Below are 26,439 nucleotides of genomic sequence, written 5' to 3' on the forward strand. Positions count from 1 at the left end.
ATTCCCCTGTCAAAAGACACTTGGGGCGTTTCCATTTTGGGGTGATTCTGAATAGAGCTGCTGCAGACATTTGCCTATGGGTTTGGACTCCTCTCCTCTTAAAATAAGTCATTATTTCTGTAGGGTAAATACCTAGCAGTGGGATTGCTGGGTCATGAGGTCAGTGTTAGTTTAACTAGATAAGACATCGCCCAGGTGTTTCCGCCGTGAGGGATGGGAGTTCCGGGTGCTCCACACATCGCCGTAACTTGGCATCGTCAGGTCTTCTTATTCCCACTGTGATAGGCACATAGTGGTATCTCATTGTGCTTTTAATTTGCATTTCCATAGCGGGTAATGAGGTTGAGCATCTTTCATGCTTATTTTCTCCCTGCATATCATCTTGGGTGAAGTGTCTGCTAGAATATTTTGCCCGCTTTTTGTTAAATATTACTATTAACTACACTCCACACTTTATTCAGATTTCACTGGCTTCCCCCAATGTCCTTTTATGGTTCCAGCATCCCACCTGGAACACATTGATGACACTTAGTCCTCATGCCTCCTTGGCCTCCTCTAGTCTGGGGCAGTTTCTCAGACTTTCCTTATGTCAAGAGCATTTCAGGGCTTGGGTTGGTGGCTGTGGGTGAGCAGGATGGCCTGTGCCACTGGCTAGCCTGAGGACTGCCATTTCCACCACACCTTCTGCTGAAGACTGGCAGCCCCTTGAGGGCCGGGACACTGTTTGTCTCTGCAGACAGCTGTGCCCCGTGCATGTGTGCTGAAATCTAAGCCCAGTCACTACTACCCCTTTGGCATTATTTATTGGGACTGGAGCTAAATTAGGGACATCCAAGTTGAGCTCTGGACAGACCCCAGTGGCGGATGAGGTAGGGTGGGGACGTGATCAATGGCTAACCTTTAACCTCCGCCCTCACCCCCACAGGACTGTTTGGACAGCAGTGGGTTTAGTCAGTGCCCTTTCAATAGCATGAAAGGGCCTCACGCTGGCCTGTTTTTTTTAAGGAGATTACATCGTTGTGTGCACTCCGCCACAGGGTGTGTGGGGCCAGCTCACCCAAGAACAGAGTGAGTGGCATGTCCCCCACAAAGCAGATGTTTGGAGGAAAAATAGATGTAATCAAAACCATGGAGGATAAAATGACTGAGACCCCGTACGCCATATGCATGGGCCTGTGCACAGCTCCACGCAGGTCCACACCACCCATGTCCGCCCCCATCCATGCGGATCTGCACCCACACACAACCACCCACATTCCCACGGGCACACACATCCCACTTGTGTGCCTGCACTTGACCACACAAGCATGCACACTCCACAAACCTATCTACAAGCAAATACACATATGCTCCCCATATCCACTCGCAACTGCAGACTTGTGCTACGTGCCCCCGGGTTTACATCTGTGCACACAGATGCTGCCAGCACCCTCTCCCTAAAATGACTCTAGAAGGTCATTCTTTAAATCACAGCCAAAAAAAAAAAAAAGAAAGAAAGAAAGAAAGAAAAAAGAAAAATTAGTCACCTTTGGAAATCTCTCAAGGGTTTTCCTGTTTTAAAAAGGTGAAACAGGCCAGAGTGGTGCCATTGGGTTGAACCAGGACAGGTGGGTAAAGGTTAAGGGAATGAAGCAAGGCTTTCCACTTCATTCATTTCTCCAGCTGAAATCCAACAGCCAGGGGTTCCCAGTGCTAGAATACGCAGCTCCCAGAGGTATGGGGGTCCTCCCAGGGGGAGTTCCAGTAGAGGTTGAAAGGCTCAGTGGCTCCTGATTGAGAATATAACCTTAAACTGAATGCTTCCTGCTTCATCAAAAGCAGTCTATGGCAATAATGCTGACCCAGGATTGTTTGAAAAGCATTGGATAGCATGATGGCCACACTGCGTGCACAACACCCCCCGTGGGGCAGGCATTGGCTCTTGGTGATGTAGGTTCACTACTTGATTGATGGCTCTGAGTAGTCGGGGGTTTACTTCCAGATCAAGACTGGGAAGCTGCAGATTGGGACTACATTGTCTTGGACCCCATAGTCTCAGCCCTGGGACAAACCCATCATGGGAGGGGTGTCAGCATAGAGCCTTTCCAGGTCCACAAGGAGCTGCTCCAGGGAGGCTGTGAGAAGTCCAACCCCTGGCGGGTGGCCTGGGCCCAGGCTGGGCGCTGTTGCTGCTCAGCCTCATGCCAGCACAAGGTGCCCCAAGGCTCTGAAGAAGGCTTGCCCAGCATCCAGGCAAACTGAGAGCTCCCTGGTGGTCTTCCTACCCCAGTGTGGCTGCAGGGTGGGTGTGGAGCCAGTTCCTGGCAGATCCTGGACTGGGTTTCTGTACCTTGGTTTCACTTCTGGAGCCGCCCCATGAAGCCCGTCTCTGCTTCTCCTTCTGTCCCCTGCTCGCTGCATGGAGACATCACTCAAGGTCTGTCTGGGTCTTTCTTCTCCCCTGTCTCCCTCAGTGACCTCTGCTGTTTGTGCGGTCAGCCTTGAATGGTGGCATTTGTCATTGCATGCCCCTTTTCAGTGTATCCCACCCAACTTTCTCCCCAGTGGGTAGGAGGATGAGGCGGTTGGTTCATTTACTCGACAGACATTTTCTGCACATGCTCTGTAGAACATCGGCTCACCAAAGGTGCACACAGTTACCTGGACAGAGCGAGAGCTCAGTGATGTTTGTTTGTCAGAAATTGTTCATTTATTCCTCAGCAACCTCTTACTGCATCTCTGCCACCTGACCTATCCTGTGCTGAGCCTCAGGCTGAGAAGGGACGAATGGCAGGAAGCCCCAACCCTTGGGGAACTGACATTCTATAGGAGGAACTGGACATTCAGGACTGGATGAGATACGAGTCACCTAACACAGGCATTCAGTAGAGAGGGTGAGCAGAGGACAGAAAACAGTCACAATCTGGGAGGGCTTCTTGGAGGAGCTGGTGCTTCACTGGATCTTGGAGGTCAGTTGGAAGGAGGGACATTCCAGGCAGGGACCCGAGATGGGGACTTGGGGGACCAAGGTCTGTGGTTTCCTTTGGTCAGGAACAATCAGCCTGAGCTGTGGGACCTCTGTTTTCAGCATCCATCTTGTTGAGGAGGGCACCTCGCAGGGAGTCCGATCTGACCAGCACCCAGGCCTTCGGCCACCACCCTGACTCTCTAGCTAGCCCGGGGTCATCTCCCAGGAGAGCGATCTGCTGGCTTTGCCCAGGGTCCGGCCCCACTCCCTGCCGCCCTCTGTCTCACACTGGCCGGAGAAACGCAGGGCTGCCCGAGGAACAGCAGTGGGAACTGCAGAAGGAAGGGAGACTCAGAGGGGTGGCAGTATACTCCCAATGTCCGCAGGGACAGGGCTGTCATGGGGAAGGGTGCTGGGATGTTAGAACTGGAACCAATGAGCCAGACCTACAGGAGACAGACATGGGCTGGGTCTAAGGACGAATGGTCCAGCTGTCCGGGGGGCAGTGAGCTCCCTGCTACGCTAGACTGGAACCAGCGCCGGGTGGGGATGCGGCAGGGTGGCGGGAGGTGGACATAGAGGCCTGAGCTTGGGGTCTTAAGACTGAGACTCTGAGAGGGCCGTGCTTGTCATTCTGACCAGTTGAGTGGAGCCGCAGAACTTCGGGGAATTTTTCTTTGTTGTCTAAATGAGGAATCCGGCCTCAGGATTTAAAGCAAGCTGACTCAAGACAGGTTAGAAGGCTTGCTGCCTTCTTCCTTGAGGAACCAGGAGCAGCACTTCCCTGAATTCCTTCCATCTCCAACACAGGCACACCCTGCCCCTCTCCTCCCCTCCCCAGGTCCTCAGGGACAGTCCCGGCTGCTGGTGAGCAAGGGAGGAAGGACCCTCAGCCACCCCGCTGTCCCTATTTGTAGGTGAGACTCCAGAGGTGAAATGGGTCATCTGAAGTCCCAGGCAGAATGGGGGCCGAGGCCAGGGCTTCCAACTCTTGGGCTGGTGGTCTTCGCACACGCTGTACCACCTCTATCTCTCTGCCTGTTCACTTAGTCTCAGTGGGCAGCTAGAGGTTGACAAAACTGGACCCTTACTTGTCACCATGAAGACTGGACCTTCCACCACTTCCCCTGAGAGGCCGAGAGCTGGCTCCGTGCTGAGAGGCTGCCCCCAGGCCACATCCTCACTCCCTCATCCTCAGGGGCTGGTCTTGCTCCCCACAAGATGGGCAGAGCAGGACGCCTTGGTCATGTGAGGCCCCTGGGTTCCTTCTGTCCCTACCTCTCTCCCTGGGAATAGGGCCTAAGACCCCGGGGGAGGGAGTAGAGGGCAGGCCAGGAGCTGAGAGGCTGTGCTCTGTCCGGAATTGGGGCGTGTTCCCTTCTCTCTCTGGCCTCAGTTTCTCCCCAGTTAAAACTAGGAGTTCAGGCTGGTCCGTACCAACTCTAGGTTCCTGTAACATGGAGCTCCCATTGCTGTGCAGGCTGGTCCCCATCCCCAGCAAGGGTCCGTGGGGCTGTGAGATGGGGCCTGGGGACCGGGGCTCAGGGCTCAGTGCTCACCTCCCTCAGCCCCTCATCTGGCTTCCAGGACAATTGCAAAACAGGGATGGTTATTTTTGGTAAGGCTGGGTGGGGTTTCTTTAAGAAAAAAAAAAAAAAAACAAACCTAAAACATAAAATGTATTTGTCTGCCAGGAAGATAAATATCTTTGCTGAAAGCTCTTGGCCCAGCTGCCAGCTGCAGTTTGCAGAATACTGTGAAGCTGTGGCTGTCTGCGTGTGCCTGGGCTCACACGGTGTCATGCATGATGCCGCTGGGCCGGTCGTGCACCCCCATGGCATCTGCACTGCCCGTGGCCCTCAGGAGCAGCCTCCTGAAGCTGCTTCCAGGCCTGCTCTGGGCACTCACCTCTATGCCCTTTCCTTGATGCCTTGGAGAGGGAGGTGAGAATGCCACAGGCCAAATGTCCCTCTCAGCTTCCCCAGTGTGCACAGAAAGCCAGGGATAAGACTGAGTCTGAAGCCTCAGCCCTCAGGATCTGGATGGAGTCAGAAGACCTGGACTACAGGCATCATTCTGATGCTTAATGCCCATCCCCTGGACCTATTTCCAGGAGAAGAAACCGAGGGTCAGCGTGGTTGATGCTCACATCTACCACACATGCTTGTTGTGATGATCAAAACTTGTGCATGCGAAAGGTCGTGTCAAATGCTCCCCACACATCTTATGAAGTGTGTTCGTTCTTTCACTCAAGAAGTTCCTTTTCCCCAAGTTACAGACAAGGAATGCGGCTCTCGAGTTGCTCACACCCACATCTGCAGACACCCAGTTGGCTGCCCTTCCCTAGGCATCTGTGCACGCCCTGCACATGCTCCTGCGCCCAAGGGCCTGCATGCTTGGAGGACGTCTCCAGGGCCAGAGTCCTCTAATGTTCACAGGGTCTGTGGGTTTGCAAGTCTGGACTAGAAAGATGAATATCAATAATGGCAAAACTACCTAGCTAGCACTCTAGCCTCTTTATTTCCCACAGCTACCCTATGAGGAAGATCCTGTAAGGATCTTCATCCCCATTTTATACAGGGGGAAACTGAGGCACACAAAGGGTAGGTAAGCTCTCCTGAGCACAGAGCTGGGGAGTCACAGCCATAGGATTCATAGCAAGGCTAAAGAGTCCATGCCCTAAACGAGGGTCCTTAGCCTGCAGGCTGTGGACCAGTACCGGTCCATGGCCTGTTAGTAACCGGGCAGCACACAGGAGGTGAGCGGCAAGTGAGCAAGCATTACCGCAAGTTCTGGCTCCTTTCAGGTCACTGATGCCATTAGATTCTCACAGGAGCGTGAATCCTACTGTGAACCATGCATGCGAGGGATCTAGGTTGCATGCTCCTTACGAGAATCTGATGCCTGGTGATTTGAGGTGAAACAGTTTCATCCCCAAGCCATTCCCCACCACCACCCCCTCCATCCATGGAAAAAATTATCTTCCACAAAACCAGTTTCTGGTGCCAAAAAGGTAGGGACTGCTGTCCTAAACCCTCTGCCAGGAGGTGAGTGTGTCTGCCCAGGAAGCTCACCAGGCTGTGTGGTGGTAAAGTGGCTTCCCGCCTCACTCTCCCACCCCAGCCTCCACCTCTTCTTCCTTGACCTGTATGGGTTGATTGGTCCTTGCAGTCCTGAGCTCCTAGGAATGTGCCAGGGGGGTTCCATCTGCTAGATACAGTGACTGGGAGCCGTGCTCATGTACACCCACCCAGGCCCGGGGTCAGCGTGCTGGGGATGAAGGTGCCTGGGCAGCCTCAGTAAGCAATGTGCAGGCGCTGCTTGTAACAGGAGATGTGGCCCATGCCTCGATCCCGTGCACCCCCAAGGAAGAAAGACCCTTCTCTTGAACAATAGGTGAGACCAGCGTGCAGGGTTGAGGGGCGGGCAAGGAGGTGTTGACCCCTCAGCACTGGACTCTTGGGGCAGAGTCTCCAGCTCCTGCTGAACTCCTGGTGGGACTAGGCCAGGAAAGGAGGGGCACTCCTGTCTGCCTCAGTGCTGGGTCCTCCTCACCCCAAGCCCCACTGGGCCAGACATGGCTGCTGAATGAGTTTCCCTTCCACCCAGGGAGGCCATGGCACTGGGGTCAGAATTCTCGGGACCCAGAAAAGTCCTGATGAAGGGAATCCCTCTAGAGAGAGGAGCTCAGGGTCAGTGAGGTGGGGACTAAAGGTCGCAGAAGTCAGATTGACTGACTTGGGTTCACATAACATTGGTGCTGAAAGGGACCTAGTCTAAGATGGTGGCAAAGAGGCTCAGAGAGGGGAAGAGATTTGCCCAAGGTCACACAGCATGTTAATGGCAAGCCAGAATTAGAAGCCAAGTCTCCTGACCTTGCATCCAATGAGCTTTAAGAGGAAAAAGGCAGGGGGTGGCTACCCAAGTGCCCCCCAACCAACGTCCCCCTTCTTTTGCTTCGTTCAGCCATTGGTTTCTGACTTTGTTTCCTCCCCCCTCAGCTAAAGAAAGCTCCCTGGGGGAGCCAGAGTTACCCCCCGACTCTGACACTGTGGGGATGGACAGCAGCTACCTGAGTGTCAAGGAGGCTGGGGTGAAGGGGCCCCAGGACCGGGCCAGCTCAGACCTCCCCAGCCCACTGGAGAAGGCCGACTCGGAGAGCAACAAGGGCAAGAAGCGGAGGAACCGGACCACCTTCACCAGCTACCAGCTGGAGGAGCTGGAGAAGGTCTTCCAGAAGACCCACTACCCAGACGTGTATGCACGAGAACAGCTGGCCATGAGGACAGACCTCACCGAGGCCCGTGTGCAGGTCAGTGAGGGCCACCTGGGAGTGAGGCTGGTAAAGCAGAGCCTGCCCCTGGGCTCTTGGCTGCAGCTGGGGTCTCCTGACTGCCCACCAACCACACCATGGCTTTCCTTACCTCAGTTCATTGTGAGCCTGACAGTAGGGGCTCCTAGCATGCCCCTCATGCCCCTGTCCCAACTAGAGCAACTCTGCTTTTATCCTCTTTAATATTGGGCTTCTGTACTGTGGGAGGGGGCAAAGGAAGGAGGGCCCCAGAAGAAGGGCAGGAAGGCTGCTGCTGGCTGTTTCTGGGCTTTACACTGTGTGAGAATCCTGGCTTTTTCACAGAGAAGGGTTACTGGTCCCTGCTCTGGAAGGCCTATATCTTGGACAGGAAACAGGACAAACATGAAGATAATGTCTACAGCATCACAATGGGCAGAAACAGAGAACAGTTTAGCTCTTCCTTCTGCCTAGATGGCTGCCTCCCCCTCCATTTTTCAGGTCCCAACTCATACCTCCTCTGACAGGTCTTCCTGACCACCATGGCTAAAGCAGCAGCCCCCCCTACTACCAGTCAACAACCAAAACACCCACCCAGTACAATACAGTGGAACCCAACACACTCAACCCAACTCACTGCAACCCAACGGAACACAACCCAATAGAACTCAACTCAACACAACACAATGGAACTCAACATACTCAACCCAACTCAGTGCAATCCAACACAACACAACACAACACAACCCAATAGAACTCAACTCAACCCTGCACAACACAATAGAACTCAACACACTCAACCCAACTCAACCCATTCCAACATAACACAGCCCAATATAACACACTCCAGTGGAACTCACCCTAACACAATGGAACCTGACACACTCAACCCAACTCAGTGCAACCCAACAGAACTCAACCCAGCCCAACCCAACACAACCCAGTAGAACTCAGCTCAACCCAACACAACACAATGGGACTCAACATACTAAACCTAACACAACCCATTCCAACACAACCCAATATAACACATTCCAATGGAACTCAACCTAACACAACACAACACAGTGGAGCCTGACACACTCAACCCAACCCAACATAACACAACCAAACCAGCTCACTTTTTGCTACACTGCCCTATTTTATCTTCTTAAAACTTTAATTTTTTGTTTGTTTGTTTTCTTTTTAGAGACAGGGTCTCATTCTGTCACCCAGGCTGGAGTGCAATAAGACGATTATAGCTCACTGCAGCCTCAAACTCCTAGGCTAAAGTGATCCTCCCACCTCAGCCTCCCAAAGTACTAGAATTATAGGCATAAGTCACCACGCCTGGGCCCATTTTATCTTCTGGGTATTTTAGTTTATTTTTTTAAAGAGACTGGGTCTCTCTCTGTCACCCAGCGTGGAGTGCAGTGGTGTGATCATGGCTTGCTGTAGCCTTAACTTCATGGGCTCAAGGGATCCTCCCACCTCAGCTTCCTGAGTAGCTGGGACCACAGGCATACACCACCATGCCTGGGATAAGATTTTTTATTTTTTTGTAGAGATGGGGTCTTGCTAGGTTGCCCACATTGGCCTCAAACTCCTGGCCTCAAGTAATCCCTCACCTCAGCCTCCCATAGTGCTGGGATTATAGGTATGAGACACCGTGCCCAACTCGTATTTTGTCTTCTTTCTAGGATTTTTGACTGGCTTAAGTTATTTTACTCGTTTGTCCCCTTCCACTAAACTGTGATTTCCTTGAGATCAAGCACTGATTGTTCATCACTGTATTCCCACCAATTAGAGAAAGCCAAATGCAGAGCATCAAGGCTAAAAAATAAGTATCCATGGATCAATCAACCCCTGTCCAGAGAGCTGTGTCTCCCCCACCAGCATGAATTCACAGCAAAGAAAGGATCAGAAAGACCCATGAGTAGCCAAAATACAGGCGACAAAATTCACACACTCAAGTTTAAGTTTCAATTTAACACAAAATAAATGTCATAATCAGTCTGCTTTTCCAACCCAAAGCATGTTGGAAATAGCAAATAAAGTGTTGCCATATAGCAGTTTTTCCCTCTCCAGTGGGCCAGAAAAATGAACAGCTTTAGAACAAAGAGGAATCTTTTTTTTTTTTTTTAATCAGCAAAGCGCCATACAGCTCAGTGGGCTGGGCCCCTCCATGTAAGGAGAGAGATGCCCCAACCCTGACATCCTCAGCAGGCCCCAGGGACTCTTGCATTAATTCACGAAAGCATCTTCAGCAGCCTTGTTCTAAGGCGTCAGTAAAAGGTTCATCCGTTACAACCATGTTCTGTTTAAGAAGGCAGAGGCATCTCTAATAGAGTCTACAAACTTTTTCTCCAAAATGGCTAATGTGGAAAAGGACTAGTGGTGATCAGTAAATATGTAGCTGTTCAGAAACTGCAGCTACCAGAAGTGATGCTAAAGAGCTGCATGGTTAAGTTGCTATAAGTTCCCTGAGGGCAGGTTGCCTTTTTTTTTTTTTTTTTTTTTTTTGAGACAGGGTCTCACTGTGTCACCCACGTTGGAGTGCAGTGGTGTGATCTTGGCTCACTGCAGCCTCCGCCTCCTGGGTTCCAGTGATTCTCATGCCTCAGCCTCCCTAGTAGCTGTGACTACAGGCATATGCTACCACACCCAGTTAATTTTTTGTATTTTTTGATAGAGACGGAGGTTTCACCATATTGGCCAAGCTGGTCTTGAACTCATGACCTCAAGTGATCCACCCGCTTTGGTCTTCCAAAGTGTGCTGGGATTACAGGTGTGAGCCACCATGCCCGGCCCAGGTTGCCTTTTTTTTTTTTTGACAGAGTCTTTTTCTGTCACCCAGGCTGGAATGCAGTGGTGCGATCTTGGCTCACTGAAACCTCTGCCTCCCGGGTTCAAGCGATTATCCTGCCTCAGCCTCCCGAGTAGCCAGGATTACAGGTGTACACACCACACCCGGCTACTTGTTGTATGTTTCGTAGAGATGGGGTTTCACCATGTTGGCCAGGCTGGTCTTGAACTCCTGACCTCAGGCCCAACTCAGCCTCCCAAAGTCTGGGATTACAGGCATGAGCCACTGCACCCGGCAAGGCTGCCATTTTATCCCCCTCCAGTGCCTAATGAATGTTTGAGGAAGGACAACAGGGCAGCTGGGGTTTCCTGTGAATCCGGAAGCCCTCACACACCCAGATCTCATTTGAATTTGGACCAGCCACTCACATGACCTTACATGCCTGAGTTTTGACAGGAATCCTAGCATCTAGCCTGATCTCCAGCAAATGGACTGGGGAGGACCCACCGGTGTAGGTAGAGAAAGGGGCATGGCTGGTTATGGGACAGCCCGGTAGGTGCTGTGTTGGTGTAGGATAAACCAGTTCATTTTCTGTGCAGTATGTGTGTATATTTGTGTTTGCATATATGGGTTGCATGTGTGCTTCCTAACAAACATATGGGAGTGCCCGGGAGTAGAATTCACTAAGTACTGAAAGAAGAATGACACTTCGAGTACAAAACATGAAAACAAAGGCACACAGAGTATTTTTCAGTTACCATCATACAACTAAAACAGTGTTCTCTGCAGACACACATGCACACACGCATGCACGCGCACACACACACTTATACCTACTTCCAAAATGGAGTTGAGGTAGCTTACAATGAAAGATTTATTTGTTCAATCTAAAAACAAGAACAATGGCATGAAATGCGGAGGTAATGTGGTTTAAAAAAATTTACGCTAAGGTTCATGGTTGCCTGCCTTTGAGCACAAACTTCAACTTGGAGCTTCCTGGCAGCCAAGGCAGAAAGGGAAACTCTGATGTGCTGCATATCTTATCATCTAGTAGGAGGACCATAGAATTATAGAACAGTAGTGCTGGAAATGATCACCCCGTCTTCCCATCTAATAGATGAGGAAGAAGAGGCCCATAGGTGGGAAGTCATAACCTGAAGTTAACAGCAGCCACTCAGTAGCGGCGCCGTGACTGGAATGCAGGACTCCTGAGTCCCAGCCTAGTGCTTCTTTGACTTTAGTTTGCTGTACCAGGACACACGCCAGATTGTTCAGAGGCTCTTCTTTGTATAAAGGCAGCAGGGTGGGTGGGATCTTCATGTGCGTCAGACTTGAAGGGTTGAGCCCTAAGCCTGGCAGTGCCCTGGAGGGGGTAAGGGGGTGGTGATGGAACCCCCTTCCTGCCTCTGCTGTGTTTGTTCAGGGCCCATACTCAGCTGGTGGCAAACCAGGTGCCTGGAGTAGAGTGGTGGTAGGGACAGGGACGGGGCATCGGGGGCCCCAAGATGGACTTTTCCTGGGAAGAAGCCTGGGGCTTGGCCCTGCTCCAGGGGGCTGCAGGGGCCTCTCTCCGCTGTCTGGGATTCCAGTCTCTGCAGCTGGTGTCTGAAGACAATAAGACAGAGGCCACCCCGCCCTGGCCCCAGATGGGCTGCGGTTAGCGAGGCCTCCGCCAAGACAGTTGGTTCCTTGCACAGCCCGGTCCTCGGGAGAGGCCTATGCTGAGTAGGCCCAGGCCGGGGTGGTCCTGAGGTGTGACATTCAGACTGGGAGAACAGTGGGGACCTCATGTTTGGCCGTCCTCCTGGGGCTGCACAGTGGAGACAGGCCTGCGGTGCAGAGCTTGGAGGCACAGGAGCAGGCCTGGGGGTTGGTGTGGCCTCTGGAAGGGAGCTCTCAGAGCCCCTAGGGCACCAGGGGTCAGAAATGGAACGACACTCCAAGCAGACGTGAGCGTAGAAGGGGTCGTGGGGATACCCTTGCTGCCTCCAATTTACTGGGGAGGATATTGAGGACCGGCCAGGCTCACCTAGCTCATGTCTGGATCTGGGCAGAAGAGCCAGAGCTGGGTACACAGGGTAAGGCCCCAGGACAAAGGAACAGGAGAAGGAGGGAGGAGGTGGGCAGCCCTGCTCCCAGCGGCCGCTCACCCGCCTCTCACCATTTCCATCTTCAGCCCTCAAATAAATCCCTCTGCCTGACCTTCTTCCACTCCTGTTCCAAAGACGGTGCTAGCTCTGCCGGCCTCTCCCCCGCCTGGTCATCTGTCTTCCCCAGATAACCCGCATCTCCTCCTCCCTCACACTCAGCTCCAGCGAGCCCGCGCCCCACATTCCACTCCCCCACACGGCTCCTCCCTCCACTCTAGACCCCTTTGCCAGGCGCTGGCCACCTCCTTCCCTCTTCGGGGTCCCTCCCCGCCCATCCCTGGATCCTCTGTTCCAGAGCCTGCAGGGACCTCTTCCACTTCCATGGTCCCACCATGCGGACCTGGAACCCACAGAGACACAAGGGGAACCCCAACAGTCACAGTGACAGAAAGAAAAAGAGAAGCCATCTCTCTGCGCGCCTCCAGTGGCTTCTCCCCTCCCCCCAGCTTCCCCCACAGAAAACCCTGGGAGGCTGAGGAAGGAGCGGAAAGACGGAGCTAAGCCTGCAGGAAATTAAACATGAAATGAAAACAAGCTCCTCTGATTCATTCTCTCATCCTGGCCCCAGTCTCCCATCCCAGGCCACTGATAAAGAGGGATCCCATTTCAGCAGCGCAGAGAGGAGACCCCATCTGCCCTTGGCTCCCAGTGGGCGGCCAGGGCCTGGACCCTAGGAATCCCTGGAGGAAAAGGGGCCCTGGGAGGCCAGGGCAGGGGCTGAGACCCCAAGCTTGGGAGAGGGTCCGTTTCTAGGGAAGAGACTTCTCCTCCCCCAGTCAATGTGTGCACACATACGCACATGCGTGCAGCCACACTAGTGGGTACACTCGTGCACACACACACATGCTTAGGATTAGGAAGGGGAAAGTGAGTTGGTATAGGAGTGGAGAAACACACTAATGCGCACCCCTGCACCCCTGCTCACCCCCACCCTCCTCACAGTAACATGAGATACATTCCCATCTTCTTTGACTTCTCTTTCCTCTAGCAAAAGACATTGAGAAAGGTCAGGAGCTGTAAAGAAACAAATGGGAAATACTCTAAACATTTTTGGCCTGCATTTCCCATCTATCTCCCCAGCTGCGGCTATGAGGCACCATTCGCCATGCAGAAACTGAGGCCGCTGGCAATGCCAGTGCTTCTATGAGCCTGTCTGTTGGCCAGCTACACTGGATGCCCCAAGTGGCCAGGCAGCGTCTGTGGGGAAGCATGTCCACGCCTCCTTCTCCCCTCCTTGCAGTGGTTCCTAGGAAGCTCAAAGGCTCTGAGGCAGAGGAATTTTGAGAGCTGACTCCTATATTTAGCTCAGCAGCTGCACTGATCGTGATGGATGGAGAAGTGTTTCCACCTGGAGAGCAGGGACTGGCCCTCAGGAAAGTTGGCTTTCTTGATGCCTGGGCCTGGAAGGGCCTGGCAAGGCTCCTTATGGCTCTACAGCTGAGGCTGTTGTAATGGCTCTGTTCTCCTGGTCTGCAGCGTGCTGTCTGAGGTGTGCCCACTTGCATCTGAGTCTGCAAAGCCAGCAGGCAGGTGCATATCAAGATGGCAGAAGCCTCCCTCTGAGGAGCACCACGGTCCATTTCTGAATCAGCCTAAAGCTGTTCCCGGCCTGGAAGCTGATCCCTCGTCATTCTCCCTCTCTCACCCACCCCGTCCCCATCGCCCCTTCTCAAGATCCTAAGTCATGGGCCAGGGGTAGGGCAGCTTGCTCCTGAGCCTTGGGAAAGTTCTCTGCCTTCCAGAAATGCTTGTGCAAAGGAAAAGGACCCAACACTCCCCATCACCAAAGACCCCAGTGCTCACAGCTGACTCAGAGACCTCCCCTCCCCTCCCAATCAGGCCAACACCCCGTCCACCCGGGCTCAGTGACAGGTGGACCTCCGCTTCCTCTCAGCATCAGGCCACTCTTCTACACAAGATGCTGAAGCGACTGCTTCTACGGACAACACCAAGGGCAAACCGCTTTACTTGGCATTCAAGGCCCCCTGCGATCTGCCTCTGTCTCTCTCTCTCCCACTACTTCCTTCAGATTGACCTCTTTAGGCTTTTGGAGCATGCCTCGCTGTTTCTAAACCCAGGCCTTGGCTTTCCTCCTTTCAGTCAACCATTCAAGGCCCAGCTCCTGTCCCTCCTCCAGGAAGTCTTCCCTGACTGCCTCTGTTGCCCAGCAGAGCCCCCGTTCTCCCACAGGGTCTCATTTCCTTTAACACAGGGAAGTTTTGAGCTGGGAGACTGTTTCCAACAAGAAGGCTGCAGACAGGATGCAGGGAGGAAGGCATTCTGGATCTGGACCAATAGGCCTTGGATAGCCATGAACCTTTTGGAACACTGTGGCAAAACTGTGTGTGAGTGTCTAGGAGAACATATCTGGAGGAGCGTTTGTAGCTTTTATCAGCTTCTCCACAGGAGTTTGTGACCCACAGTGGGTTAGATGATTGCTAAGATGACCAGTGACTTATTTCATAGGTGGTGACACTTGGCTGCTCTAGATTCTGAAGCTTAGGAAAATAAAGTTCTGGCTCAGGGTCACGCCCATGGCTAGTGGGGGTAAGACACCTTCCCAGCTCAGAGTGGATGATTCTAGATTGTCAGCTCTCGAGGACAAAGACCAAGGTTGATATTTATGTGTGGCCCCACCACTTCCCAAACACACTGCAACTGGTGGGGGGCTCAAGGGAACAGTTTGCACTGCCTGAAAGTGAGGCCTCCAGGCTGGCGTCTCACCCTGGTGACATCGGCTTCTTCATCTTGTAGGTCTGGTTCCAGAACCGAAGGGCCAAGTGGAGGAAGCGGGAGCGCTTTGGGCAGATGCAGCAGGTTCGAACCCACTTCTCCACTGCGTATGAGCTGCCCCTTCTCACCCGAGCTGAGAACTACGCCCAGGTAAGTCCCGCCCTGAGCTGCCGCCACCGATCCTCAGCCCCTGGTGCTCTGAGAATGAGCCCCTTGGAGGAGAGCCCAGGTCCCCTGAGATGACTTATGGCTGCAGGCTGCCCTTCCGTCTCATTCCAGGGGTGTGCCTGTTTATACCAGAATGTGGGAGGCCCAGGGTTACTCTATCCAACTAATCATTGAACCAGGCTTGGCTGAACTTTAGGGAAGGGAAGGTTAGGGCAGTGAGAACAGCTCTTTCCTCCACTAGCTTTGGCCACTTTTGCTGTGGGCATCGGAACCAAGGCAGGCAGAAGGCCACCAGGCCCTCAGATACCGCTCGGAGGGTCTCTTCCAAAAGCGAGCTCTGAACTCTCTAGGACTCGTGGCCAAGTTGGAATGAGCTTGGGATTCCGAGTCCGGGAACTTAGGCTGTCTTTCCAGCTCCAGGTCTTTCTCACTTCAGGGAAGTCTCAAGTCTCTGAGCCTCAGTTTCTTCACCTGTACCTTGGACATGGTAAAAGCATCTGCTCAGCTCCGTTGTCAGGCAGTTGTAAGGTCTAAATTCAATCGTGCAAAAGTATTTTGTGAATTGTACAGTTTCAAAAAGCTTGTGTGCCTGCACTCAGCTTCTGGGACCATGTCCTCCCCTCCCCCCACAGTATTTTCCCTGGGTGTCTGTCAGCCAGTCCCGTTCCAGTGTGAGATGCAAGGGAACAGCAGTGTTGAGTCACATCAGGCACCTGGGAGGCCTGGAGAGATGTGCTTTTGGCCAAGTCCAAGTCCACTCCTGACCCCCCTCAGCCTGCCCAGCAGAGGTGGCTGCTCCCTCCCTGCTCAGGCCTCATTCTGGCATGACCTCCGCCTCAGCTCCAAGCCCAGGCCTGCCCAGCAGCCAGCCAGTAGCACGGGCGCCCCTGCCTCCTTTACTTCTCCCTGACCAGGTTCTGTGCTAGCAAATGGTCTCTGGGCTCTCCACCCAGACCAGCCCTCCATTCGCTCTCCCACAACCCGGGATTCATGGGGCAGGGGGGCAGGGCACAGGCCTGGAGGTGAGGCTGAGGAATATGGGATGTCTCACACAGGCGCCATCGGCATCAGCTCGCACTGTGTTCTCCCATTCTCTTTCTCCCCTCTGCCTCCCTAAACTCAGCTTCCCTCTGTCCTCCCAGGATGGAACTCTAGCTGGCTCCTTGGCTTTGAGCTCTGCCGCCTGAGTGCACAGCCGGAGGGAGAAACCAACACAGGGCCCCGTTCACCCCCTCCTACCCCCACCTCACCTACAGCACCACACAGTGCGTGCCCAGACCTCTTCCGAGACGGGGTGATGGAGGCCAACTGGTCCCCACTCCCCTGCACCGCGGAGAGAAATGCGGTTCCCTCTGGGACTGGGGCTGAGCTCCTTCTCCCTGCTTTAAAATGCCTCCTTTGAGTGTGCTCCAGACACATGCAGGAGGGCAGGCCAGCAGCAGCCCACAACAGGTTACCAGGAACCCTGTGCGCATAAGCTGAGCAGTTCCCGGATCTCCCCCATACCCTAATTCTACCTCCTTATACGTGTCTAGAGGGCAGAGGAGGATGGGAGCCCCAGGTGAACGTTGTGGAGGGAAGGGAAGCCCAGTGGCACTGATGGAAGATACGATGGCCAGCTCACCCCTGCTCATGCCCTCGCCCCCTCCTCGCATGAGGAGGTCCGGCCTTGGCTCTGGCTGTCCACTCCTGAGGCAGCCCCTTCCATCCTGAGTTAGTTCCGAAGCCTCCTAGTTCAGGCCCTGGAACCTCAGCCACTACCTGTGGTTTCTGAGAGGTTTAGGCCCCTGCCGCCCACCTTACCCAACCCCTCCACCTTCCCTTCTACTGGTGGGGGCGCAAGGGAATCTGTGATGCCAAAGTTCTCCGAGTGGAGGTCCACTCACCTTGCTCAGGTGCCTGTGGATGTAAGGGGCCTGGGGAGGAGCTGGAGGTGAATGAGACACAGCTGCCATCCGCAGATGGAGGCCAAGTCTATAGCTGAGTCTAAAATTAGGAAGCCAGCTGGGGGTTGCTGGGGTGTCACCCTTCCACTGGACCCTTGATGGAGCCTGAGGTCACTCCTTAGAACTGAGTTTCCCTCTGCTGCTAGCCTGGCCCTGGGAACAGAGGTGCCAAGGTGTAAAAGCCACCCCCGCAGGGGTATCTGGATGTCCATGAAGGCTAAATGCTCAAGAGGGGCTCCATGGGAAGGATGGACAGTGACGGGACAGGTGCTCTGGGGGAAGGGGCGAGCCCCTTCCAGACCGCGCCTGCCCGCCAGCTGGTGACATCTCTCCCTTCCTCTCCCAGATTCAGAACCCGTCCTGGCTCGGCAACAACGGGGCTGCCTCACCAGTGCCGGCCTGCGTGGTCCCCTGCGACCCGGTGCCTGCCTGCATGTCCCCTCATGCCCACCCCCCTGGCTCTGGGGCCAGCAGCGTCACCGACTTCCTGAGTGTGTCTGGGGCTGGCAGTCACGTGGGCCAGACGCACATGGGCAGCCTGTTTGGAGCAGCCAGCCTCAGCCCAGGCCTCAATGGCTACGAGCTCAATGGCGAGCCGGACCGCAAGACCTCAAGCATCGCGGCCCTCCGCATGAAGGCCAAGGAGCACAGTGCGGCCATCTCCTGGGCCACATGACAGGGCACCCCTGCCCCGTCCCCACCTCGGGACACCATGGGCCACGCCCATGTTTTCCAGGCCCCCAGCCTCCCACTCGACTTTCCTCTTAGGAACCTGGCCTGGGCCAGGGGCCTGACCCTCAGCACTTTCAGCCACCCCAAGTCTGAGGCCCCGTGGACTGCTGGGAGGGAGGGGGCAGCAGGCCCCTGGCCCCGTCCTGACACTGAGGCCCTGACCCCTGCTCCCGGCCACAGGCAGTGGAGAAAGCCAAGCGGCCACGTTTTTCGGCTTCGCATCCATGATAAGCTGAAGGCGCTTTCTCCCTCCCGCCACCTCCTCTGCTCTGCCTAGTTGACCATGAGTCAAAGTTAGATTTCCATGCAGACCCAGCAGCCTCACCAGCCCAGTCTTGTGCATCCTTCCCCCTCCTAGTGGGGTCCCCTGGTCACCAGGCTGGTGGCTGTGTGTCTGAAGCACAGGCTGCCTTGCAGAACCGGCCTCCTACCCTCCCATCTTTCTCTCCCTGAAAGCACATGGAATCCGACCAGCTGGGGCCAAGGCAACGGCCTCCACCTTCCCCTGAACAGCGACAAGTCTGACAGAGCCTGGTTGACCGCATCCTGGCTGTGCCCTGGGCTGGATACACCTGGAGGGAGTGGGCAGAGGACGACAGGAGCTGGAGCCGAGGACCCCTGCTGCCATCTAGCAATGCCAGTACCCAGGGGAGACATGGGCCAGCCCCTCACTGGACACTATAGGGGAGGAGCCAGACCTGAGGGAGGCTGAGAACACGGATGCCACAAGGGCTCCCACGGTGCTAGAAGAAGGAAAGGTCCTGGGAGAGGGGGAGGCATCCGGGTGGGGCAGGGGCCCGGGCAGTCCTCCCGCTCTCCTGCCTGTCTGGCATCCGGTACAGAGGGGAGGTCTAGGCAGCTTTGTTCTCCATCCGGAGCCCAGGCAGGGTCCCTCAGGAGGATGCCGAGGGGCTCGTCCCTTCCCCACCCTACCCTGGCCCCTCCCTGGGGCTGCTCGGCAGTGTCCCGGCGTGGAAGGACTCACAACTCGGAACACATAAGCTAGGGCTTGGGGGTCGGGCGGCAGAGGGTCAAGAGCCATGTGCAGGCTTTGCTAGAGGACATGTGGCTGTGCTCAGCCTCCAGGCTCTGCCACGGCCTCAGACTGACTGTCCTCCCTGCCACATCTGTCACAGTGTCATCACTGCCCAGAGCCTTCCACGGCAGACGGGGTCTCTTTGTCCCTCCAGGCACTGGGGAAGGTGCTGCTCTTCTCCACACAGCTTTCCACACTCCGTCCTTACACTTCTTCCACAGGGACCGGGACTCTGCCCTCTCTCCAGCCTGCAGAAGGGCTCCCGGCCTGGGCTCCTCGGCGTGGCTTTGCTATTGCAGGCGGGGGTGGCAGGATACCCTCCTGAAACCAGGCTTCCCGCTCCAGGAAGCGGAGCTCCGTGCCTGCCTGCCTGACCCCTGCAGCTTGGGTCTGGCCCTGAGCCCCAGCCCTCACCTCAGCTGGGAGTACACAGTAACCCGTCCAGAGGCAGGCCTGTGAGACCCAGGGGGGTCCCTCCAGCAGGCAGCCCCCTGCACTGAAGCGCTTGCCTTTTCTACCTTCTCCCTTGATTCCTGTCATGGAGTAGGGCTCAGGGTCGCCGACACAGAAAGGCCTGCTGGGTTGGGCTGAGGGTAAACTTGGTGTTGTTGAATGAGGGTCTCTGGGGTTGGGAGTGACAGTCTCCCGCCTGCCTGGTGTTCTCATCTGCTCTAGAAACCGGGCTGAGGAAGGGTCTGGCTGTGGCCTCCCTTAATAAGAGTCAGACCTCTTTGTGGATCGTAGCTCTAAAATTGAGCTTGTAGAGGTGAAAGGGTCTTGGACATTGAATTAAATGTTCTTGGAGGCTTGGCTTTAAGTGTTTCAAATATTTGAGGATCTTGGAGTGACTTTTGGGAAGTTTTTTCTAGTTCTGAGGTTTGCTGAAATGAGCTAGACTCCCCCAAAATCTAGCCAGGGAAAGGAAGAACTTAAGGCTGGGAACAGTTCCCCCATTTGTCCCCCATTTCTTTCTGAAATGTTCATGGCTGAAGAAGAATCGGGGAGGAAGGAACTTTCACCCCGGGTCTTTCTCACCCATGAGAGAATCAGGACAAAGAGGAGGAGAGTCAGGTAGCTCCAGAGTGGGCCAGGAGGGAGAGCAAGGGAATCAGGACAAAGAGGAGGACAGACAGGTAGCTCCAGAGCAGGCAGGGAGGGAGAGCAAGAGCTTTAAGGGGGCTTTTCCGAAGGGGCCCCCGGCACTCATTTCCTCCATGGGTCCGCTCTGTGGCTAGGCTAGACCCAAGTCAGGCAAATTTCAACCCAAAAGCTTGAGAAGAAAAGGCGTCTATTAGAAGGCCCTGTGGCTATGGCTGCCTGTCCCAACACACCCAGGAGGTGGCTAGGATTAAACACGCCAATGTGAAACGTTCCTATTCATCTCGTCAAAGGCAGCCACATACCCCAGGCGTGTCCTCCGCGGCTTGGCCCAGCCCCTGGGGTCCACCTAACCACACTAAGTATGATAGGACCACCGAGTTGGTAGGAAGCTTAGAAACCCTCTGGTTAGTCCAGTCCCTTCACAACAGAGAAGACCCTGGCCCGGAGTGGAGAAGTGACTGCCTTGACCTGCATTTGCCCTGAGACTAAGCTGAGAGAGGAGCCTGGGATGTGCCACCCAGGGTGTGAGGGCCCCGGCGTCGGTGGCACCAGGAGCGGCCGGTGCTGCATGGAGCTCCCCGGTGCGTCATGAGCATTCACTCAGCAGCTCAGTTCTGCAGAAGAGAACCTTGGGGCCCAGTCCCTTCCCAGACGGGTGGCTAGGCCCGGCATTCTGCACTGCAGAGCAGGGGGCCACTGCCGTGTCAGCTCCTAGGATGACTGCGCAAGTCAGGGCAGCTGCCCAAGGCCGTCTGGAGCTAGAGCTCATGAAGGCAGGTGGAGAGAAGCAGCTATCTGCCACGTGGTTCACTGCTATGCAAATAAGCTAAGAGAGGTGAGGATTTCCTTTGGATATCTGCCTAAGATCTCAACAGAAATGGCAACTTAAAAATGAAGTCGTGGGTAGCCAGCAGATGGACGGGCAGCCTCCCCACATTGACAGCCTCCAGTCCCTGCTGGGCACAGGTCTCAGCATGGCAAGGCTCGACACTAAGGTGCTGCTACTGCCCTCCAGATGCCAGCACTACTCCTGGGGCATGGGAGCGAGGGCTCTGGGGGGCACACAGAGAGGCTTGTCTCCAAGGCTGAAATAGCACTTGGAGGACATGGGCTTTTAGAACTTTCCTTGAATTCTTTTAACTATACTTGATTCTCAGCGCTCAGTACTGTGCCTCCAGCTTCGGGAAGCACTGTGGCCAGGTTAGCTCAAAGACACTGCGATGGGGTGGGTGCAGCAAGTATGAGGTGGGTCCCCAGCACACACGGCTGTGATCACACTGGACCCAGCTCCGTGCCCCATCTCCCGTCATTTCGGCTGGGCAGACAAGAGGGACGTTTCCATGAAACGTATGCTTCTATGTACCCTGCTTATGCAGTCATTCCCTCCCTGGGCTAGACAGTGGGGGGCCATCTTTGAGAACCCGAAAGACACGTGGGGGTTCCTGGTCTGTTTCATGGCCCTGACTGTCAGGTGCAAAGGCAAACAGGCCTAGCTGGGGAAGGATGGTTGGCAAATGGGCCCCCAGGATAATACTCTGTGACTATCCAGTTCAAAAACAAGAAGGTGACAAAGACCCATCAACCCCACTTCACTTCTTTCAGGACGCTGTAGGGAGGAAAGGTGCTTCCACGACCTCACCTCAGCCTCTCCTTTCTTCCCTCTTCACTCACACACATAGAGCTAGGCCTTTATACTACTGATTTTGAAGGACAGTTTTCAATGTCTAATCATCTGTTTGGGTGTGCAGTGGTTGAAAAAAGAGAGCTGAGTGCTAGAAGGAACATGAACCTCAACCGATACTTATTGTTCTCATTGTAAGATATTTTAACCCTGTATAAATGCAACTTTTCCTTTAGCTTAATGGCCTGGGGTGGAATATTAAAAATATATATTAAAAATACAGTAAAAATCCAGAAAAATGTAAAAAAAAAAAAAAGAGGTCGGTTCCATAAAGTTTTACTGCCTATACCACCATGTAACTACATTATAGCAAAATATTAAAAGAAACGTTCTTGCCTTTTAAAGTAAGTTATTGCACTTACATCTTTTTTGGGAGAGGAAGAACGCGGATGGGAAGGAGACGTAGGGGCCCAGGCACGGGGCAAAATGGAGTGCAGAGGCAGCTGGGCGCTCCCAGAACACCCTTTGCTGGCCCAGCCCAAACTGTTTGGTTGTTGTTATTTGCAATAAACTCCTTCTCCTTCCTCCTCTCAGCTGGAATCTGTCTGTTTTGTTCCTGACTTGTGACAGATGAAATGTGATCAGAGGGGCCTCTGAAATCTCACGTTAATTGAAGTCGGCAAAAAATACTAACAGTGCCCTTTTGAACTGCTGACACAGTACAGAAGGGATTACCAGGGCTAGATGAACAACAGGTGGCCGGCTGATGCTCCTGCACAAAGAAGGGGTGCGTGGCCGGCGAAGGTCTGGGACATACCCAGCCCCCTTGTCCCAGAGGACCTGTCTGCACTGCAGGGAAGCTAGAAGGGGGCAGGGGGTACCAGAGCCCACTTCTCAGGCAGCCCAAAGGGTCGCAGCAGCAGCTCTCTGCCTCGCCTGCATCTGGGGTATGCTTGGCACAGACTGTGCAGTGAGGTCTTCACAACCAGCACTGCCAGCCCCTCGGTGCCACTGAGTACCGTTCTGTTCCCTCGGGTTGTTCTGAAAGCAGGAGAGGGCCAGAGCGTGGAGGTCCAGGCTGCTTGGCACCAGGAGCACAGGGCGGGGGACCTCCAGGAGAGGCAGGTCCCAGTTCTGGCTCTGCTACTGAGTGGCCAGGGGAACTGTCCTTCCGGGAGGTATGGCCAGACAACTTTTAAAGCAAACCTCTGAAGACAAACTATGAAGCAGAAGGAACCCAGATTCTACCGTGGAATAGGTGTTTCCTTGCTTTCCAGCACGAAGGTGACTCAGGAAGAGGCAGTCAGCCTCCAGGGGACCACTGTGTGGACAGGGAGTCATTTTTGTGGACCAAACCAGCTGACTCTCAGTTCTCACATCTGAAGGATAGAAATAAGCCCTGTCCCTGCTTAGCTTACCAATGTGTGGGGAAGATTAAATGGACAATGTCCACACATGGGCTTTGTAAGCCGACGTGGCATAGTGACATAAGGGACAATGATTACTCCCAGAGAATGACATCTCCCTCCAGCTCCCAGCGGTGAGTCTGATAAAACAACAACAACAAGAAGCTCCTTTTCATCCTCTCTTTCCAACTATTTGAACATTATTCTCTTGGAACCACATCTCAGATTTGATACCTGTGCCAGTGCATTCACATTCAGTAGAGACCCAACTGGGTTTTAGGTTGACCTGGACTGGGACCTTGTTTTTTTAAAAAATGACGCCTGTCCTATATTAGGGCTCAGGGTCATGGCAGCACTTGGATGCTCCACACCAAATCACTGCCAAGTCACAGGGCAGGAATTGAAGCAGAGAGGGAGAAAAGCCATGTGCAAACCACATGTGAAGCCACGGGGTGCTGTCTCTACCTCACGCCCCTGCTTCTTCCTGTGGGAGCTGAGCACTCCCCAAATCCCGCAGAGTCCAGATGAGCGCCACTGCTAAAGAGGAAGGCTGGCCTGATGGGTGACTTAGGCATCACGGGGGACGCAGGCAGCCCACCCCTGGGACCTGTGCCTCAGTGGTCTCTGGGGAGGACAAGGACAAGGTCAGGGCCAGCAGGGCCTCCTCTGGCTGTGGACTATGGCTCAGCCCTTCACTGTCTGACTACCCAGCACAGCTCATTGTTCCCCAAGCCAACTAGGCCCTTTCACCTGGCCACACCACTGGACTTGCTATCTCTTCTTAGAATGCCTCTATCATCTCCCTAGATCCCCTCCAATGCACCCAGCCACTCTGCAGTGTATCCTCCAAATGATAGCACCCTCTGTGAAGCTCTTTCTTAAGCCCATGCCCTCACCTCAACTTCTACCCCTAGGTCAACATCTGCCCTTCTCTGCCTCCACAAAACTGTTTGTTTCATAATACTATGACGGCACATAATACATACAAGTTATCTATCCATCCACCTGACTTCCTCACATCCCTGAAAGGCTCTTCAAAGAGAAGACAGGCTGTGTTCACATCGGAATGCCTGAGAGAATAAGAACATCAGGTAACTGGGTGAATGAATGGGAAGGTGAGAATAATGAGATGCTCTGTTTTGATTAAGGGTGGGCGGAGGGAGGTCAGAGGACACTCAGGGATTCGTTTTAGAGACAGCTGGAAGCCAACTCAGCCCACTAGAGATCTTCCGGGAGTGTCAGAGCCTCAAGTTGAACATGAACCCCATCCACCCCATTCCTCCAGGGTTCACGTGCATTCATGATGAGCTGTGGCCACGGCAGTAAACCTGGCCTCTTTATTGAGCGTTGCCGGGGTTGGGCCAGCACCGGGTCAGCACCAGGCCAGCTCCCCAAGATGGTGCAAGAGGTCCTGTGTCCAAGAGTGTGCATCTGGAAGCTTCTCCACTTGTCCCTGGGCTCCAGCATCCCTGGATAATCCTCATGCCCTTAAGCCCTCTACTCTCAACTCCAGCTTCAGCGGCCGGCGGAAGACAGCTCCGTTCCTGCCTTGGTGCCAACTCCAGCAAAAACCACTCTTGCCTTCAGCTCATCACCAATCCCATTGTCCCAGGTCTTGCTACAGGCAACAGAGCCAACCCCAGGGCTCCACAAGCTGGCTGGGCCATGTGACAGCAGAATCCTCAGTCTGGCGAGCAGGGTGTGGAGTGGCGATGGTACCTCTCCTTCCACAGGTCTAGACTTGCATGCTCAGCAGCTAAGGAACAATAGGCTCTCCACAAATAGCCAGTTCCCCAGAATAGGGCTGACTGCAAACTGTCTATGTGCACAAGTGACAAGATGCAAGTGAGTGCCAGAAGACAATGGGGTGTGAGAGTTGAAATTTTCCCAGGAATTCTGTGTGATTCCAAACAGATTTTTTTTTTTTTTTAAAGCTCAACACAGACCAACAGGCTTGAGGAAGGGCAAACCTCCACAGGGAGCTTCAGTTTATGAGCATGTGTACACCATGTGTTAAGGTGTTGCCTTAACTAGTTGGGAGAAAACCCACTGTAGTGCCTGCATGAGATCTGCCTGGAACCCCAGTCAGGATGTGGTTCTTAGATGTGCAGAGGACACGGTGTTCTTGCCCTGCCTCCTGGGATTTCTCCTTTGGTTGCATCACAAGCCCCCTCTCCATCCCTTCTCTGTCCTCTACCCACAGTGTACCTCTGTAATTTCCAGGCTCTTTGGGAAAGGAAGGGGCTCCCTGTGGCTATGATAGTAGGGCCAAGCTACATCATGGGAAAGAATGAAAATAAATGAGTGTGCATGTGTGTGTGTGTGTTGAGAGGACAGGGGAAGGGGATAAAAGCCTAAGGAAGGATGAAACACAAGGCAAACCATAGCTCTTCTCCAAGATAGGTATGGACAGAAAGCACTGTCCAGACGAAAGCATGGGAGAGCACTGGCCAGGAACCCACGTGGTGAAGCGAGAGACAGGAGACATGAGTTTAAGAACTGACTTTGCAACTTACCTCTGTTACCTTTGGCAAGCCACAAAAATGCTTTCATTTTCAATTTTTTCATCTGTAAAATGGGGATAACCAACTGTTTCCTGCTTATCTCATCAGGTGGTTACAAAGTCCAAAAGTTAAAATATTTGAAAACAGTGGAGAGTTGTACAGTGGGGGAATCATGCACACTGGAGGCTGGGAAGGCCAAAGGGGTTGACTTCCATCCAAGTGGCTAAGGGCAGGGCGCCAAATATCAGATAACTGCTTCACAAAAGTGACATCATACTATGGAGCACTGGGAACGTCCGATATTATGTCTATCAGATTGGCAGGGGTGGAGAGGCAGTGAGGGACCTGGGGGAGAATAGTGTATTAATCTGCTTGGGCTGCCATAACAAAATACCACACAGTGGGTGGCTAACAGACATTTATTTTCTCCTAGTTCTGGAGGCCAGAAGTCTGTGATCAAGGTGCTGGCAAATCTGGTTTCTGGCCTCTTTCTGGCTTATGTTAATAGAAGACCGCCTTCTCTCTGTGTCCTCACATAGCCCTTCCTCTGTGCACACATGGAGACAGGTCTGGTGCCCCTTTTTCTTTTAAGGACACCAGTCTTATTGGAGTAGGGTTCCATACTTATGACCTCACTTAACCTTTATTACCTCTTTAAAGGCACTATCTGCAAATGCAGTTGCATTGGGGGTTAGGGCTTCAGTATACGAAGGGAGGGCACACAACAAGCAGTGTGGCTGGTATGTGTTATCGGGGTGAGGGGAAGGCACAGAAATGGACAGGGGGCTCCTTTTTCCACCCCCATATCCAAAAGGGTCTCAGCATTGCCAGCAGCCATTCTGGTTCAGCGCCCTTTCACTTTCTACCCAGGCTACTGTTAAGTGGCTACATCTCATTCCCGGTCTCTCCCTGGTCCACTCCATCAACAACAGGGATGCCAAAACCCAGCTCTGATCCATTCTTTACCAGCACATTAACCTGAAAACCTTCACACAGCCTACAGACTGGAGTTCCAGCTC

General features: G+C 53.8%; 1 protein-coding gene across 1 annotated transcript in view; it reads left to right on the forward strand.

Moving 5' to 3' along the window:
* The window catches only part of ALX4 (ALX homeobox 4), a 49,375-nt gene extending 27,273 nt beyond the window's left edge, over positions 1-22,102 (forward strand). Inside the window, exons 2-4 of the mRNA XM_003909992.5 lie at positions 6,949-7,259; positions 14,928-15,056; positions 17,367-22,102. Coding sequence (XP_003910041.1) covers positions 6,949-7,259; positions 14,928-15,056; positions 17,367-17,696 — 770 coding nt within the window. The 3' untranslated portion in view covers positions 17,697-22,102. The remainder of the gene's footprint in view (positions 1-6,948; positions 7,260-14,927; positions 15,057-17,366) is intronic.
* Positions 22,103-26,439: the final 4,337 nt, after the last annotated feature.

The sequence above is a fragment of the Papio anubis genome, chromosome 12 (assembly GCF_008728515.1).
Source record: "Papio anubis isolate 15944 chromosome 12, Panubis1.0, whole genome shotgun sequence".
Classification (NCBI taxonomy): domain Eukaryota; kingdom Metazoa; phylum Chordata; class Mammalia; order Primates; family Cercopithecidae; genus Papio; species Papio anubis.